Source organism: Heloderma suspectum, chromosome 2, assembly GCF_057233095.1.
Source record: "Heloderma suspectum isolate Gila_16-S chromosome 2, 16-S_ref, whole genome shotgun sequence".
NCBI classification, from domain to species: domain Eukaryota; kingdom Metazoa; phylum Chordata; class Lepidosauria; order Squamata; family Helodermatidae; genus Heloderma; species Heloderma suspectum.
Window position 1 is genome coordinate 115,527,687 of NC_139459.1, and position 18,423 is coordinate 115,546,109.

The 18,423-nt window shown below is 43.0% G+C and overlaps 1 protein-coding gene across 3 annotated transcripts in view; it reads left to right on the top strand.

Moving 5' to 3' along the window:
- Window positions 1-18,423, top strand: part of FOCAD (focadhesin) — a 187,564-nt gene that overhangs the window by 33,414 nt on the left and 135,727 nt on the right. For all 3 annotated transcript variants that reach the window (XR_014787806.1, XR_014787807.1, XM_084834584.1), the window contains exon 12: window positions 13,184-13,288. Coding sequence is in view for 1 of the 3 variants with exons in the window: in XM_084834584.1 (XP_084690710.1) it covers window positions 13,184-13,288 (105 nt within the window). In the remaining 2 variants the exon portion in view is untranslated. The remainder of the gene's footprint in view (window positions 1-13,183; window positions 13,289-18,423) is intronic.

Genomic DNA, 18,423 nt, shown 5'->3' on the forward strand with positions numbered 1-18,423 from the left:
CCTATGGCTGTGATAACAAGCAAGGTTGGAATTAGGTTTGGTTTAAATCTCTGGGCCTTAATTCTCATGTAAATGTAGTCTCGGACTGAATTGCGTTAGTAATATTCTTGTTTCATGCTTGAACAATATCTTAATAAGACATGTTAAATAGCAAGCATGTAGTAGGAGATGTGAAAGCTATGCACCTTAGTTTATCAGTTGTCACTTGTGAGTGTTTTGAGTTGTACCAAGGCATTTTGGTAGGACTCCAAACATATATGTGTCTTGTTACAATGATGTAGTAAAGTGAAACTTTTCCACCAGAATCTGTTTTGGGATCTACAACAGATTGCACCCATGTGGATTGGGAAAGTTTCTGTACATCCTGAAACCCAAACCATTCCATTTGTAAAACTCCATCTAATTGAGTCATGTTCAATCTGCAAAAGGGAAAGATATACAGTTTCCTTTTTGTTTTAGTTCAAGGTAAAATTTGCAACGTTATTCTGCAAAGAATGTGAAGCATCCAAACTTTTGGTTTTTCTTACTAGCCAACATAATGAAACTAGCACTATGGTGTAATTCTTAAAGGCTGTCTTTTAAAACCTTGGAACATGTAGATGCTTCTGTGTCGAGATGGATGTCCCATCAGTCTCCTGCACCTTGTTGTCAAAGAGCCTTGAAATGGTTGCATCAAAGGTCACACTAAGAGGCTTTGTTACATTTCTCCAAGGAGCATCCTTTGGCCTTTAAGCACTTTGTATCTTCTCATTCCCCTTCATGGATCACTGCCTTGTTGTGGCGAAGGGGCTTGTGTAACTCAGTGAAGCCATAAGCTATGCCGTGCAGGGCCACCCAAGATGGACAGGTCATGGCAGAGAGTTCTGACAAAATGTGGTCCACTGGAGAAGGAAATGGCAACCCACTCCAGTATTCTTGCCAAGAAAACCCCATGGAACGTAACACAAGGCTAAAAGAGATGACGCCGGAAGATGAGCCCCTCAGGTCGGAAGGTCTCCAATATACTACTGGGGAAGAGCAGAGGGTATTTCCAAGTAGCGCCAGAAAGAGTGAAGTGGCTGGGCCAAAGCCGAAAGGACACTCAGCTGTGGATGTGTCTGGTGGTGAAAAGAAAATCCGATGCTGTAAAGAACAATGTTGTTTAGGAACCTGGAATGTCAGATCAATGAATCAAGGTAAGCTAGAGGTGGTCAAACATGAGATGGCAAGATTGAACATCGACATCTTGGGAATCAGCGAACTAAAATGGACAGGCATGGGCGAATTTAATTCAGGTGACCATCATATCTACTATTGTGGGCAAGAATCCCTTAGAAGAAATGGAGTAGCACTCATAGTCAACAAAAGGGTGGGAAAAGCAGTACTGGGGTACAATCTTAAAAACGACAGAATGATCTCAGTACGAATCCAAGGCAAACCATTCAACATCACAGTAATTCAAGTCTATGCCCCAACCACTGAGGCCGAAGAAGCTGAGGTTGATCGGTTCTATGAAGACCTACAACACCTTCTAGAACTAACACCAAAAAAAGATGTCCTCTTCATCATAGGGGATTGGAATGCTAAAGGAGGAAGTCAAGAAATCACCGGGATAACAGGCAAGCATGGCCTTGGTGTACAAAATGAAGCAGGACAAAGGCTAATCGAGTTTTGCCAAGAGAACACGCTCATCATAGCAAACACTCTTTTCCAACAGCACAAGAGGCGACTCTACACATGGACATCACCAGATGGTCAATATCGAAATCAGATTGATTATGTCCTTTGCAGCCAAAGATGGAGAAGCTCTATACAGTCAGTCAAAACAAGACCTGGAGCTGACTGTGGCTCAGATCAGGAGCTTCTTGTTGCAAAATTTCGGCTTAGATTGAAGAACGTAGGGAAAACCACTAAACCATTCAGGTATGACCTAAATCATATCTCTTATGAATATACAGTGGAGGTGAGGAATAGATTTCAGGGATTAGACCTGATAGACAGAGTGCCTGAGGAACTATGGACGGAGGTCCGTAACATTGTTCAGGAGGCAGCAACTCAATCCATCCCAAAGAAAAAGAAATGCAAGAAAGCCAAGTGGCTCTCTGATGAGGCTTTACAAGTAGCTGAGGAAAGAAGGGAAGCGAAAAGCAAGGGAGAAAGGGGAAGATATATCCAACTGAATGCAGAGTTCCAGAGAATAGCAAGGAGAGACAAGAAGGCCTTCTGAAATGAACAATACAAAGAAATCGAGGAAAACAACAGAATGGGAAAGACTAGAGATCTCTTCAAGAAAATCGGAGATCTCAAGGGAACGTTTTGTGGAAAGACGGGCATGATAAAGGACAAAGAAGGCAGGGACCTAACAGAAGCAGATGAGATTGAGAAGAGGTGGAAAGAATACACAGAAGAACTATACAGGAAAGATCTGAATGTCCCTGATAGCCATGATAGTGCGGTCACTGAACTTGAGCCGGACATCCTAGAAAGTGAAGTCAAGTGGGCCTTAGGAAGCATTACTAACAACAAAGCTAGTGGAGATGACAGTATTCCAGCTGAGCTATTTAAAATCCTAAAAGATGATGCTGTTAAAGTGCTGCATTCAATATGCCAACAAATTTGGAACACTCAACAGTGGCCGCAAGACTGGAAAAGGTCAGTTTACATTCCAATTCCAAAGAAGGGCAACGCCAAAGAGTGTTCAAACTACCGCACAATTGCACTCATTTCACATGCCAGCAAGGTGATGCTCAAAATCCTACAAGCTAGGCTTCAGCAGTATGCGAACCGAGAACTACCGGAAGTACAAGCTGGGTTTCAAAGAGGCAGAGGAACTAGAGATCAAATCGCCAACATTCACTGCATCATGGAGAAAGCAAGAGAATTCCAGAAAAACGTCTATTTCTGCTTCATTGACTACGCTAAAGCCTTTGATTGTGTGGATCACAACAAACTGTGGCAAATTCTTAAAGTGATGGGAGTACCAGACCACCTTACCTGTCTCCTGAGCAACCTGTACGAGGGTCAAGCAGCAACAGTAAGAACCAGACATGGAACAACCGATTGGTTCAAAATTGGGAAAGGAGTACGACAAGGCTGCATATTGTCACCCTGCTTATTTAACTTATATGCAGAGTACATCATGAGAAATGCCGGGTTGGATGAATCAGAGGTCGGAATTAAGATTGCTGGGAGAATTATCAACAACCTCCGATATGCAGACGATACCACCGTAATGGCAGAAAGTGAAGAGGATCTCAAGAGCCTCTTGTTGAGGGTGAAAGAGGAGAGTGCAAAAGCTGGTTTGAAACTCAACATTACAAAAACGAAGATCATGGCATCTGGCCCCATCACTTCCTGGCATATAGAAGGGGAAGAAATGGAAGCAGTGACAGATTTTACTTTCTTGGGCTCCAAGATCACCGCAGACGGTGACTGTAGCCATGAAATTAAAAGACGCTTGCTCCTTGGGAGGAAAGCTATGGCAAACCTAGACAGCATAGTCAGAAGCAGAGACATCACCTTGCCGACAAAGGTCCGTCTAATCAAAGCTATGGTTTTCCCAGTAGTAATGTATGGCTGTGAGAGCTGGACTATAAGGAAGGCTGAGCGCCGAAGAATTGATGCTTTCGAACTGTGGTGCTGGAGAAGACTCTTACGAGTCCCCTGGACTGCAAGGAGGTCAAATCAGTCCATCCTAAAGGAAATCAACCCTGAGTGCTCATTGGAAGGACAGATACTGAAGGTGAAGCTCCAATATTTTGGCCACCTAATGCGAAGAGAAAACTCTGGAAAAGACCCTGATGCTGGGAAAGACTGAAGGCAAAAGGAGAAGGGGACGGCAGAGGATGAGATGGCTAGATAGCATCACCGATGCAATGAATATGAACTTGAGCACACTCCGGGAGAGAGCGCAGGACAGGAAGGCCTGGCGTGCTATGGTCCATGGGGTCACGAAGAGTCGGACACGACTGAACGACTGAACAACAACAACATCTGCTCATTAGGTGAGCACAAGCTGTTGCACTGGAGACAGGAAACTTAGCCCTGCATGAGCTCTGATTACAAATTGTAACAAATGCAGATAATTAAGATTTCTCCCTCTAAAAGTCAGAACAATATGGAAAGCTTGCCACCTGTCTTATTCAAATGGATTTTTCATCTACATATATTTTCTGTTTATGGCACAACTACGGTTTTGTGGGTCTTCTTGCAGCTACAGTAGCATGTTCTAAGCTTCTATCCAGCACAAGGTTGTTGTCTTGCAACCAGAACACCTAGTAGCTACCTTTAAATCTCCAGATGATGCAGGACATAAGGGGCAGGACCCAGCACTGCCCGCATGCCAGCAGGACCCACTGCTAGTGAAACAAGAGGACAACACTTCCTAAAGCAATTGGAAACAAGCTGAAATGCTAGTTTCTGGAATGGGGCAGGTCCGGAAATGAGTGTTCCGGCTCATTCCAGGGTTGCTTTAGGATAATAATTCTCATTTAACCAACAGATTACCAAATCTAATGAACTTCTCCAAGGAGAAGCAGAGATTCTGTATTAGAGGTGGGAACTGAACCTGTGTTTCCCACATTCAAGTGCGATCCTCAGTCTGCTGATGGGGGACATCTGTCACTGACTTTTGTGGGGGATCATTTCCACTCTGTGTCAGATAGCCTATGTGCTTACTCTGTGGTTAAGCTGTTTAACCTCTATGGTGGAACTGTTTCTGATGTATCTTACTAGGAGATAAGTGAGTGGAGGAATAGTGGTCTGGAACACCGTCAGTAAGTGCAAGAATCCTTGGGGTGCATATCTATATATCATCAGCTTGACTGAAATAAAATCACTGCTGAGGCCATACTGATGTGTTCTGTTCACAAAAGACTTTAATACAGTCTTTCTAATTGGATTAATTGACTCATGGGGGGGGGACCCATTATTATGTTGTGTGTGAATCCAGCCGTGCTGCAAGTAGAAAAAAATTAAATCGTTTGACTGAGAGGTCATTTGTGCATTGTAACACAAGATCTATTACCATTATTAGTGGATTATGAGCCTCTGGGGGATATTCACCCTTTTATAGGCTATCTCAACTGCAGCAATAAAATATTTGGCTGGTAAATGACACCCTTCTGGGAAATTCATCTGAAGATGTATTCTCTTCTGTACTTTGGATTAAAAATAAAAGACTAAGGGTAAAGCAAAATCTGGTCTTGTTTAGGTAGAAGGTTGAGTATGTTTTTTAAAAAAAAACATTAAAACTTGATTTTGTTGGCTGAAAAGTGCCTTAAGCAATGATGACAATATTCTAAATCCTCTGATCATGGGAACCATGGAGTGTTTGCTGGGTAAATGAATAAAAACCTGTGAAATTTTTGGTAGTTTAATTGCTGGACATTCTGAAGTTGAAAGTGGAGCATGCTGGTTTTGACACCGAGCAGTGAGTACTGATGTGTGGTTTGTGGAACATATGCGATCCTTGAAATACCTGTGATCTAAATGTTTTCAAGGCTCCAAGTTGTTGTAATAACATAAATTTTATGTTTATATAAATAATGTTTATATAACACCAATCAGTCGGTAAAGTTGTCAGTCTTCATGATTGGTGAAAAGACTGAAAACTTAAGGGTAGGTGTTCTAGATTGGGGTGGCAACTTAAGGTAGCACACTGTTTTAAAGTTTGTTGCTAATGTCTGGTGAAGGTGAAACCAATCAATAGCTTTTTCTTGCCTCTGCAACTTTGCTTTTGGGTGGGTGTTATGTATACTCTCTAGGGCAGTGCTTTAATACTGTTGGGAAGTTGCAGTGAGTGCACAGCATTGTGAGATATTCCGGTAGATGCTGGATATTGCTAGTACTTTGCCAATATTACAGGCAAATATGACCGTTGGTCTCCAGGCCCAATTCAGGGTGATGGTTCTAATTGGACAAGTGCAAGCCTTTTGTGTCTTGAGCTACAGAAACTTGAACTCCTCTTCTGTGTCCTGTTGTGTTCTCTCAAATCTGCTGAGAAACGTTTACCTTTGGCTATGTAAGTCCATTAAACATGTTTAGAACAGTTAGAGCAGTGTCACTCTCAGTCTCAGAAAGTCAGCAAGACTGACCACCTTTCAGAAGCTTTATACTAGCCTTTCCCAACCCTGCGGCCTCCAGATGGGTCAGACTACAACTCCCATCATTCCCAGCCCCCATGCTGACTGGGGATAGTGGGAGGTGTAGTCTGATCCATCTGGAGGCCACCAGGCTGGGAAAGGCTGCTTTGGCTTTAGGTGATTGCGCCTAAGCTAATAGTGGTTTTTAACTTTAGTCTGGGCTTTGTTAAGTCTTCTTTGATGGTGTTTGTCACCTGTTGTTGTTTTCTTTATAAAGGGCTCCATGAACATTCCTGCATTTTGTGTGGTACAGTGAGGGAGCGCTCAACCTTGAAAGAGTGTTTTTTAAAGTACAGGGAAGAGAGTTTGCTGATCACTAGTGATGTCATAGATGTTCTCCATTTGGGGAAGGAATTTCACATCCACCAAAATACTGCACCCTGAATGCTTGGGTTATGCAGCAGCTTGAAAGATGTCTGGCTTCCTGCGACTGCATGTTGATTGTGTTAAAATATAATCTACAAAGGCAGTGAAAGGGCTATGTTCTGCCATCTTGATCAAGTATTGTCAGTTTAAATAGAAGTACTAGTTCCATATAACATTAAATTACGTAGTTACATTTTAGCCTGCTTTTTCTAAGAGCTCTAGGTGGACTTAATATACCAAGAAAATGCCTGCTAGCAGCGCAATCCAATCTGAGTTTACTTGGAAGTAAGTCCCATTATGTTCAGTAGGGCTTAATCGCACATAAGTGTACATTTCAATCTAAGTTTTATACGTTAAAAAATCATTTGCTTTAACAGAAGAATTTTAAAATTTTGACAGAGAGAGAAATTATATTTCTTTGTCCAAGCCATTGCTCTTGTTTTTTGGGTTTTATTTTTAAAGCAGGGTAATGGTTATGCGGCTGAATGAAGGCCAAGATGCAGACAGGACATAAATGAGCATGGCAGTTCTATTTTATGAAGTATCAGATTTTGACACAGGCTAATAATCTCAAGAACAGCTGTAAGTCTGTTTGCAAGACCAACTGTATTGAGATGCTGGACTGTTGTTTTGAAATGCAGATTCTTGTTTCTTTAAAAAAAAGGCAAATCCAGTAAACCCTTTGTCAGGCACCTAATGGAGAGGGTTGACCTAACTGCCGAATCTTTGGGGATGGTGAGGGATTGAAAATGCTGCGTTGCTAAGCAACGCCTTCAGTGGCTCTCTGAGTGTGTTCATATGCACCGAGAGTTAATGAATCTGGAGGGTGGCTGTTGGAAAACTGCTGAGAAAACTGACGAAGACTAAATGCTCATTTAGCATTGGCAAGGACCTAGCCCTGCCTTAGTTATGCTTTTGAATCAAGGGGTGGCTTTTGTTCGTTTTTAAGAAGCCAGTGTTGTTTTTGAACAACAAAGCATAAGAGCATAGATTTTTCCATTTAAAAACTAGATACCTGCAAAACACATCACTGGACAGGTTCACATGCAAAATTATATGTGTAATTTTCTCTCCATGCCGACAGCCTTGAGTGTCCCTGGCTATATAGCCTAACTGGACATATGTATTTATTTAGAAAACAACAACGTTATTCTGGTTGTTAGCCACTCTGAGATAAATTAGAGATGTACGGATACCCCACCGTCTGTTCCGGTGGGGAATCCGCCCGGGGGGGGGAGGCGATCCATTCCTCCCCCCCCCCCCGGAATCCTCCGGAGTGGTTCCGCTCCGCAAGGATTCTGTGGAGCCACCCTGCTTGAGGGCCGGAGCCATTCTCCTCCGCGCCGATCGCCATTTTTTTTTAAGGCCATCAGCAGGATGTGCCCATAGACTTATACGCAAAATAGAGCTGTGAATTTTGCATATAAGTCTATGAACACATAGACTTAGACGCAAGATTCACTGCTCTATTTGCATATAAGTCTATGGGCACATCCTGCCGATCGCCTTTTTTTTTTTTAAAGGCGGTCAACGTGGAGGAGAACGGCTCCGGCTGAGCAAGCAACCGAGTGCTGTCCCGCGCGGAATCCTTGCGGAGCAGAGGTAAGTGGGGCTGATCCACCACGGATTTTGGAGGCGAGATTCCAAAGAATCCGGCCTCATTTGAATCCGCGGCAGATTTCTCTAACAACCCTGAGATAAATATACAATTTCGCATATAGTCCATCACTGTAAGATTAATTGGTTGTGGTAAGCATGGAATATTGTAAGGCAGCCTTCCCCAACTTGGTGCTATCCAGATGTGTTAGACTGCAACTTCCATAATTCCCAGCCAGCATTGCCAAGAGCAAGGGCTTGCGTCAAGGGTAGGCATGATTGGGCACCTGCTGAGGGCCCACACCCCAGCAGGGGCCAACTGAGAAAACCTCTTGGAGTCACTTTTCCTCTCTGCCTTCCACACTGTCCCAGACAGCGGTGGTGGTGAGGAGGAGCTGAGGGTGGCACTGCCTACTTGCTCACATGCTCTCTGCCTGTCAAGCAAGCAGATGGAAGCAATGATGAGAAAGAGGATGTGGAGCAATAGCAACTGGTGGCAGTGATGGTGAGAAGGTAGACTCTCTGAGGGAGGCCTGTTGAGGGCGTCTTGCCCAGGGCGGTTGAAAACTTGGAGCCAGCTGTGGCCATTGGCCATAGAATCATAGGGTTGGAAGGGGCCTACAAGACTATGGAGTCCAACCCCCTGCTCAGTGCAGGAAGCCTGAGTCCCAGGTGGCCTCCCATCCAAGAACTAACCAGGGCTGACCCTGCTTAGCTTCTGAGATCAGGCATATACATTGGGGGTGAGGCTTGTTTCTGGGAATGATAGGAGTTGCAGTCCAACACATCTAGCGGGGGGGGGGGATGACACTCCAGGTTGGGGAAGGCTGGAAGGTCTAAATTTTCAGCTAAAAGTGTCAACAAAACAGAGCAAAGGGATTTAGACTTTCATCCCCCCTTCCACTTTAAAAAACAAAGCCAGGAAGCATAGCTTTTTAAAACCCTTTGTTTTAATGAAATATAATGTTTTTGAGTCCAGTATGTTCTGTAACCAGGATATTGCACAATATTTCACAACAAGAACAAGCAAGTACTTTTTTCCAGGATTTTCTTGCTAAACATACCTCTAATGTATTACGTTAGAAGTAAGAGTTAACAAACCTTGCCAAGCTGGACATGATGGGAATAGCCTTAATGGTTTTGGAACCATCCAGCATTTTGAGTGCTTGGTTCCTGTTTGATGCTAAGCTAATTTCAAATAAAATATTTATCAGCTGAGAACTTTCCAAGATCAAAAAGAAAGTTGTGTAAATCATCGTCAGCTGCTAATCTGATTAAAGATGGACTAAGAAGTCATCCTCCTTAAGAAAAAAAAGGTTCCAATGAATCCCCTTTTTTTATTAAATAAAAACAATATGGATTTGTGAGAAGTTTAGTGCTGTTTCTACCAGGGTATACTTCTACTCTGCACCTGGTCTGAGCTTCATTCAGCCTAATGACTTCCAGCTTTGTCTTGCTCTGATTAGGAGGCTACATCGAACTGGCTCAAGCGGAAGGAAATAGAATGAGGCTGTTGGGAAAACATGGTCCACAGCTGACTCTCTGATCCTCATGGTGGGAAGATTTGTCCCACATCTGAATGTGTTTGCCTTCTTCTTGGCTCGCCCTGTGCCTGTTTTGCCCTGCTTGTCTACACCTCTCTAGATCTGCTCCTGGTTTAAACTTGATATCTTCTTTCCTTTCCCTTTCCTTGAACAGACCTTACAGTTTTTCTTCCCTCACTCTGGACATGTGGCTGCTCAATGATTTCTCTGAGTAGTTGCCAGTGGCATAGTGGTAAATTTGGAACTGATAGTGCTGTGGGTAGCCCCCATGGAGAGTCCAAAATGCAGGCAGCTGTGTCCAAAGGGGTGAGATGATGTCATTGTCCCTGCTAATCAAAATGTCCTGGTGCTTTGTCCCTGTAAGTCCTGGCTTCACAACACCACTTGTTGCTGTATTTGTTCAGATTTCTCTCCAGCCTTTGTGCTCCATGACTTTTGACGTTGGCATGATCCTTTGGGAATTATGAAGTTCTCTGTCTGTGCCAGATAGCGCAAAGACTCTCTCCCCATCCAGAAGAATGCCTACCCATTCTATCAATGCGTAATTATGTGTAACATGGAGTTTGCCTTTTTTTACAGTGGCTGCACGCTGGGTTGACATTTTCATCGAGCTGCCTGCCACAACCCCAAGATCTTTTTCTTGGTTGGTCACCACTAGCTCAGATCCCATCAGCTTATACTTCAAGTTGGGATTTTTTGCCCCAACATGCATCACTTTACACTTGCTTACATTGAACCGCATTTCCCATTTAGATGCCCATTCTCCCAGTTTGGAGAAATCCCTTTGAAGCTCCTCACAATCTCTTTTTGTTTAACCCCCCTAAATAATTTGGTGTCATTGGCAAACTTGGACACTTCACTGCTCACTCCTAATACCAGATAATTTATGAAAAGGTTGAAAAGTATTGGTCCCAATACAGATCCCTGTGGGATCCCATTGTTTACATACCTCCATTGGGAGAATTTACCATTTATTCCTACTCTCCGCTTTCTGTTCTTTAAGCAGTTACTGCTTCATAAGAGGATCTCTCCTCTTATTCCATGACTGCTAAGTTTGCCCAGGAGTCTTTGGTGAGGGACTTTGTCAAAAGCCTTTTGGAAGTCCAAGTAGACAATGTCTACTGGATCACCCCTGTCCACATGTTTATTGACACTCTCAAAGAACTGTACATGTGAAGACTCCCTCCCTGCAGGTGTCTGCATGTAGATTTGGGTGCCAAGCAGCAGGGCTAGTTGGTGCTCTATCGGGGGAGGGGCTAGTCCGTGCAGCCCATTCATGCTGATGAAATGGTAGCTGTTCTTCTGAGCAGGGCTAAGGCTAGCTTCTAAAAAACTGCACACCCTTAGGTGGGGCTGACCTTTTGCCTCTAATGCCAGCCTCTTACTCAGCTGTTATGAGTGTAGTTAGGGATTTGTGAGAATTTTGTTTCAGTTTGCAAATCATCTGAAGTTTGCAAAAATATTCGCACATTCCCAAACTTGCAAGTGCATTTGAAAAATGTGTGTGTGTGTGTGTGTGTATTTTAATGTGCACTTTGAAATGCACATTTAAACATATATGCATTTTCGTGTGGTAGTCAAAGGGGGGAAAGTGTGTCCCCTTTTGAAAAAACATGTCATGAATGAAAACAGGATTGAGCTGGCTCAAGCTTCCAAGTGAAGTTTTGAGAATTTTGGCAATCTCAAACATCCCTTGTTTTCCCATCCGTTATTGGAGTTAATAATTTCTATTGCCATGGAGAACGTCTCTTGTACAGTAATATAAGAAATGTCTACGACTGGGTTTGAAAATGTCTTCCTGTAAAGCATGAAGCTATGGCTCTTCCCCATAATCCTTTCTGTTTATTGAGTTGAAATGAATACATTCTGACATTTCAAAACTCAGAAGGGTTTTTAATCCTCTTCTTGCCAGAGCTATGGGCTTTGCCAAATTATTTTCTCTTGAGCATGCACTGCTTTCCTGGAGGCAGTGCTAGCGTTGAGTTACAGAATTGTATCTTTCCTGTATGTGAAAAATGCTGTTAACCAAAAATTACTAGTCTTTGGGGGTTTTTTTTTTTTGCTCTCTAGAAATCAAAAGCTATATGATAGCTTTTTCTTTATAGGGAAATTCGCATTAAGTGAAGTGTGTGTGGCATAATCATTACACAAAATTGAAGGGCTCGGAGTATGAAGGATTAAAAATGAAGATACTGGGAATGCTTGAATGCTAACTATGAGTACAACACATAATCTAAATATTTGAAGAAGAATACTCAAAAATAAATACCAATTGGTTATTTAGAACCAAACAGAAGTAGGTTCTAGTAATGCCAGAGCTCTTCTTTCAATCCTTATTCAAGCTGCCCAACTGGTTTAATTAATTCTGATTCTGTTGATGGTTGATTACTGTCCAAATATCTGAGTTAATCAGATTAGCCTTGAGTTTGGATGATCCTCCCCTTCCTTCTTATCTTCATACATTGGCGGGAGGAGGAATTTGGAAGCTTTTGGTTTTACTTAACTATAGTTAGATGTGTCATCCAGGCTGACCAACTGTGGTTAATGTTAATTATTGTTGGTTTCAAACAAATCATCTTCAAACTATAGTTACCGAAGCTGGCTTGCTTAAACTAACTATAGTTAACATCAACCATAGTTGCGGGTCCAGATGACATGGCAAGCTGCAGTTAAGCAAATGTGGAAGCAAAGGCTTCCAAATTATTCCTCCTGGCCATGTGGAAGGAGGAGAGGGATGAGTGTATGAACCTGAAGTTCCCTGCAGCTCATTGCTGCTTATTTATGCCACTCTAAACTATGGTTTGGCATAATGTGCAAACATTCTTTTTTCCTCTCCATTGTTGAACTATACATTATAAGCATCCTTGGGGCAGGGACCTTTTTTGTTTATGCTGTAAAATGTACTGTTCAGGCTCATCATGAAAGCCCAAGGCTCACCTCTCAGAATTTACTTAATTTCCAGGCATTCATGAGAAATGGCAAAACTGCCTTACAGTTTCAGAATGGTTCTGAATCTATTTGAGTTAATGGTCCTTGAAGGAATTTAATTTTATGGCTATACTGACTGTTATCTGTGTCTGTATGCCCACTATCTAATAAATAAGGGATTTGTTTTGAATTCATTCTCTGGTTTTTAGCCAGCATAAATGTCCAAACATGGGATCACTGAGCGGATCCTAAACTTAGAATAATTGGAGGTAACAGGGGGTGTGGGGGGGAGGGAATCCTAAAATTCAGGTGAGAGCTTCATTCTGGAAGCAGATAGTAAAACTGAAATGGAAATCTTTGAAATACTCTGCTGGCAAATTAATGAATGGTATTGTTGAAAATACAAGAGCCGTGGAAATAATCATTGCCACAACTCACATACCACTGAATTTACTAGCATGCCAGGAAATATCGTTAGTTCTTTTTACATTTATATTTATGGCTAATTCTTTTCTGAAGGCTTGGAAAAAAGTAATGCAAAATGAAGGTGATGTTTATCACTGCTCTCTGTTGGTTTTTATATCTAGCATAGGATGCCATGCTTTATATGGATTTCATTTATTTTAGGTGCCAAATCTGATTCCAGTCCTGATGTTTAAATTGGGGAAGCCACTGGAGCCCACACTATGCCGGGATATCTTATATGCTTTACCTGCTTTGGGTGTGCACAAGGTTAGTATAATAATTTAACTTCTTTCCAACATTTTTTTGTGGGGTGGTGGAGGTGGTGGATTTTAAAAAAATACATAAAGAATTCTTTTCTTTTTTTATAGTAGAAAGTCATGTCAAAAGCAACAAGTGGCTAAGAGAGTAATCCTATGGCCCCTAGACAGCATCTGAGGGCACCATAGGATTTTTTGGACTCCTGGATCCGAGGTCAGAAACAGCACTCGGACCTCAGACCCTGGAATCTGAGCTCCCCTCCCCCTCACAGCCAGCGCAGAGAGAGTCATGCTGGATGCCTCTACGAGCTCACAAACATGAGCTCGTAGAGGAGAGATAGGGGTAGTAGTGTGGGTGGGGAGGGAAGGAAACTGAGGTGGCTTGGTTTACGAAGAATCCTCTGGCTGCCCCAGCCTGCTTTCCTCCTGTTCTGCAGAGCCCAAACTAGATGGGCAAAATTGCCTGTGTAGCGAAAATGCAGAGCAAAGGGAGCATGGAGGCAAAGTTCAGAGGCTGATGAGAATCCTGATAGGATTGTGCCCTAAGTCAGACATCTTTTACTGACACTTACATGGGTTATAGCTCATCCAATGTAATGTTTATTTTCATAGAGAAATCCATGTGGAATATGTTACCTTGGTCCTCTGTTGGTCATTGTTGGGTATGTGGATCCACATGGCCTGAAGATGTAATAATGCTTGAAGCTTGGAATGTTCATATCTAGATTGGAACAACTGGAAGCTCTGACATAGCTCTGATTGCAGAAATTTGAAATGCTATCTGAAATTGTATAGATGGGCCCAAGAGCATTGTTAGATGACGGTCCACCTGGGCATGGGCCCTGGATCATTTTTGAGCTGTGCCCCAGATCTTTTGAGCTGTCCTAATTGCCATTTTTTTACATTTTCCCATTGACTTGCATTGGAAAACAGAAACAGCCATAACTTTTTTTAGTTTGTATGATAAATACATGAAATAAGGAGACTCGATAGCCCCCATGGAGCTGATTAAATCTGCCCAATTTCAGACAGTTAGGTCCAGTGGCTTTTGCACTAGTCATGCGTAAAGTTTCCTTTTCTCAAAGTCTAAAACAAAAAGTAAAAACTGTCAAGCCACCCAGGAGATTAGAGATCCTAATCAAAAGGTGTTTAAGGTGACCATTGTCGTTGTTCAGTCGTTCAGTCGTGTCCGACTCTTCGTGACCCCATGGACCATAGCACGCCAGGCCTTCCTGTCCTGCGCTCTCCCAGAGTGTGCTCAAGTTCATATTCATTGCATCCGTGATGCTATCTAGCCATCTCATCCTCTGCCGTCCCCTTCTCCTTTTGCCTTCAGTCTTTCCCAGCATCAGAGTCTTTTCCAGAGAGTTTTCTCTTCGCATTAGGTGGCCAAAATATTTGAGCTTCAGCTTCAGTATCTGTCCTTCCAATGAGCACTCAGGGTTGATTTCTTTAGGATGGACTGATTTGACCTCCTTGCAGTCCAGGGGACTTGTAAGAGTCTTCTCCAGCACCACAGTCGAAGCATCGATTCTTCGGCGCTTAGCTTTCCTTATAGTCCAGCTCTCAAAGCGATACGTTGCTACTGGGAAAACCATAGCTTTGATTATGCGAACCTTTGTCGGCAAGGTGATGTCTCTGCTTCTGACTATGCTGTCTAGGTTTGCCATAGCTTTCCTCCCAAGGAGCAAGCGTCTTTTAATTTCATGGCTACAGTCACCGTCTGTGGTGATCGTGGAGCCCAAGATAATAAAATCTGTCACTACTTCGATTTCTTCCCCTTCTATATGCCAGGAAGTGATGGGGCCAGATGCCATGATCTGAGTTTTTGTAATGTTGAGTTTCAAACCAGCTTTTGCACTCTCCTCTTTCACCCTCAACAAGAGGCTCTTGAGATCTTCTTCACTTTCTGCCATTAGGGTGGTATCGCCTGTGTATCTGAGGTTGTTGATCATTCTCCCGGCAATCTTAAATCTGACCTGTGATTCATCCAACCCACCGTTTCTCATGATGTACTCTGCATATAAATTAAATAAGCAGGGCGACAATATACAGCCTTGTCGTACTCCTTTCCCAATTTTGAACAACTAGTTGTTCCATGTCTGGTTCTTACTGTTGCTGCTTGACCCTCATACAGGTTTCTCAGGAGACAGGTAAGGTGGTCTGGTATTCCCATCTCTTTAAGAATTTGGCACAGTTTGTTGTGATCCACACAATCAAAGGCTTTAGCGTAGTCAATGAAGCAGAAATAGACGTTCTTCTGGAATTCTCTTGCTTTCTCCATGATGCAGCGAATGTTGGCGATTGGATCTCTAGTTCCTCTGCCTCTTCGAAACCCCACTTGTACTTCCGGTAGTTCTCGGTTCGCATACTGCTGAAGCCTAGCTTGTAGGATTTTGAGCATAACCTTGCTGGCATGTGAAGTGAGCGCAATTGTACGGTAGTTTGAACACTCTTTGGCATTGCCCTTCTTTGGAATTGGAATGTAAACTGACCTTTTCCAGTCTTGTGGCCATTGTTGAGTGTTCCAAATTTGTTGGCATATTGAATGCAGCACTTTACGATCCTAAAAGATGATGCTGTTAAAGTGCTCAGCTGGAATACTGTCTTCTTCACTAGCTTTGTTGTTAGTAATGCTTCCTAAGGCCCACTTGACTTCACTTTCTAGGATGTCCGGCTCAAGTTCAGTGTCCGCACTATCATGGCTATCAGGGACATTCAGATCTTTCCTGTATAGTTCTTCTGTGTATTCTTTCCACCTCTTCTCAATCTCATCTGCTTCTGTTAGGTCCCTGCCTTCTTTGTCCTTTATCATGCCCGTCTTTGCACAAAATGTTCCCTTGATATCTCTGATTTTCTTGAAGAGATCTCTAGTCTTTCCCATTCTATTGTTTTCTTCAATTTCTTTGCATTGTTCATTTATGAAGGCCTTCTTGTCTTTCCTTGCTATTCTCTGGAACTCTGCATTCAGTTGGGTATATCTTCCCCTTTCTCCCTTGCTTTTCGTTTCCCTTCTTTCCTCAGCTACTTGTAAAGCCTCATCAGAGAGCCACTTGGCTTTCTTGCATTTCTTTTTCTTTGGGATGGATTGAGTTGCTGCCTCCTGAACAATGTTACGGACCTCTGTCCATAGTTCCTCAGGCACTCTGTCTATCAGGTCTAATCCTTGAAATCTATTCCTCACCTCCACTGTATATTCATAAGGGATATGATTGAGGTCATACCTGAATGGTTTAGTGTTTTTCCCTACGTTCTTCAATTTAAGCCGAAATTTTGCAACAAGAAGCTCCTGATCTGAGCCACAGTCAGCTCCAGGTCTTGTTTTTACTGACTGTATAGAGCTTCTCCATCTTTGACTGCAAAGGACATAATCAATCTGATTTCGATATTGACCATCTGGTGATGTCCATGTGTAGAGTCGCCTCTTGTGCTGTTGGAAAAGAGTGTTTGCTATGATGAGCGTGTTCTCTTGACAAAACTCGATTAGCCTTTGTCCTGCTTCATTTTGTACACCAAGGCCATGCTTGCCTGTTATCCCGGTGATTTCTTGACTTCCTCCTTTAGCATTCCAATCCCCTATAAAGAAGAGGACATCTTTTTTTGGTGTTAGTTCTAGAAGGTGTTGTAGGTCTTCATAGAACCGATCAACCTCAGCTTCTTCGGCCTCAGTGGTTGGGGCATAGACTTGAATTACTGTGATGTTGAATGGTTTGCCTTGGATTCGTACTGAGATCATTCTGTCGTTTTTGAGATTGTACCCCAGTACTGCTTTTCCCACCCTTTTGTTGACTATGAGTGCTACTCCATTTCTTCTAAGGGATTCTTGCCCACAGTAGTAGATATAATGGTCACCTGAATTAAATTCGCCCATGCTTGTCCATTTTAGTTCACTGATTCCCAAGATGTCGATGTTCAATCTTGCCATCTCATGTTTGACCACCTCCAGCTTACCTTGATTCATTGATCTGACATTCCAGGTTCCTAAACAATATTGTTCTTTACAGCATTGGATTTTCTTTTCACCACCAGACACATCCACAGCTGAGTGTCCTTTCGGCTTTGGCCCAGCCGCTTCACTCTTTCTGGTGCTACTTGGAAATTCCCTCTGCTCCTCCCCAGTAGTATATTGGACACTTTCCGACCTGAGAGGCTCATGGTCCGGCATCATATCTTTTAGCCTTGTGATACGTTCCATGGGGTTTTCTTGGCAAGAATACTGGAGTGGGTTGCCATTTCCTTCTCCACTTTTGGACCACTTTTTGTCAGAACTCTCTACCATAACCTGTCCGTCTTGGATGGCCCTGCACGGCATAGCTTATGGCTACCCTGAGTTATGCAAGCCCCTTCGCCACAACAAGGCAGTGATCCATGAAGGAGAAGGTGACCATTAGGAGGTCACTATCCCTAATCTCTGGTATAGGATTTTTTTTTTTTTTTGAGGTTCAAAAAGCTTCTTTCTCCCTCACTTTTCTGCTCTTATCTGCCCGCTCTTGGGAGCTTGCCTGCAGTGAAATTTTGAAGAGGGAGAAGGAAGGGAAGAAAGAGCTCCAAGTGAAATACTGGTATTTCACACAGCATCTGATTTTACTTCCCCAAACTGGAACCTTTGGATTCTGCATAAGTTTCGTAGCTTCAGTACAGCAAAGGATCCAATCAGCCTCCACAAACTTCTTCCCCCGCTCCACTGTAATTTCTCCTAAATAGCTGTAGGACTCAAATAATTCCAAAGGGAGGGTTAGGACTATGTGGCATCATGATCAAGAAACTGCTGGGGCTTTTAAATAGGTCCTACAGTTTTAAAAAAGCTAGAAAAAGCCCTCAGCCACCTCACCTCATAAAGTTCATTTCAGTACGTGCAATTCTTACAAACCCTCCACAGCCTCCTAAATTCCTCTGAAGTACTACCTCTCTGAAAGGAGCCACTTGGCCTAGGGAATTCTCTCTACTACCCCCCCCCCCGGTGCATTTCCAATCACCGTTCTTCCCCTCCCCTCCCCTCCCCTCCCCTCCCCTCCCCTCCCCTGTTCGTTCTTTCTTTCTTTCTTTCTTTCTTTCTTTCTTTCTTTCTTTCTTTCTTTCTTCTTCATTCTACCCAGAGCGTATCTTGGGGAATTCTTAAAGAGAATTCTCTTTGGTGGGCAAGAG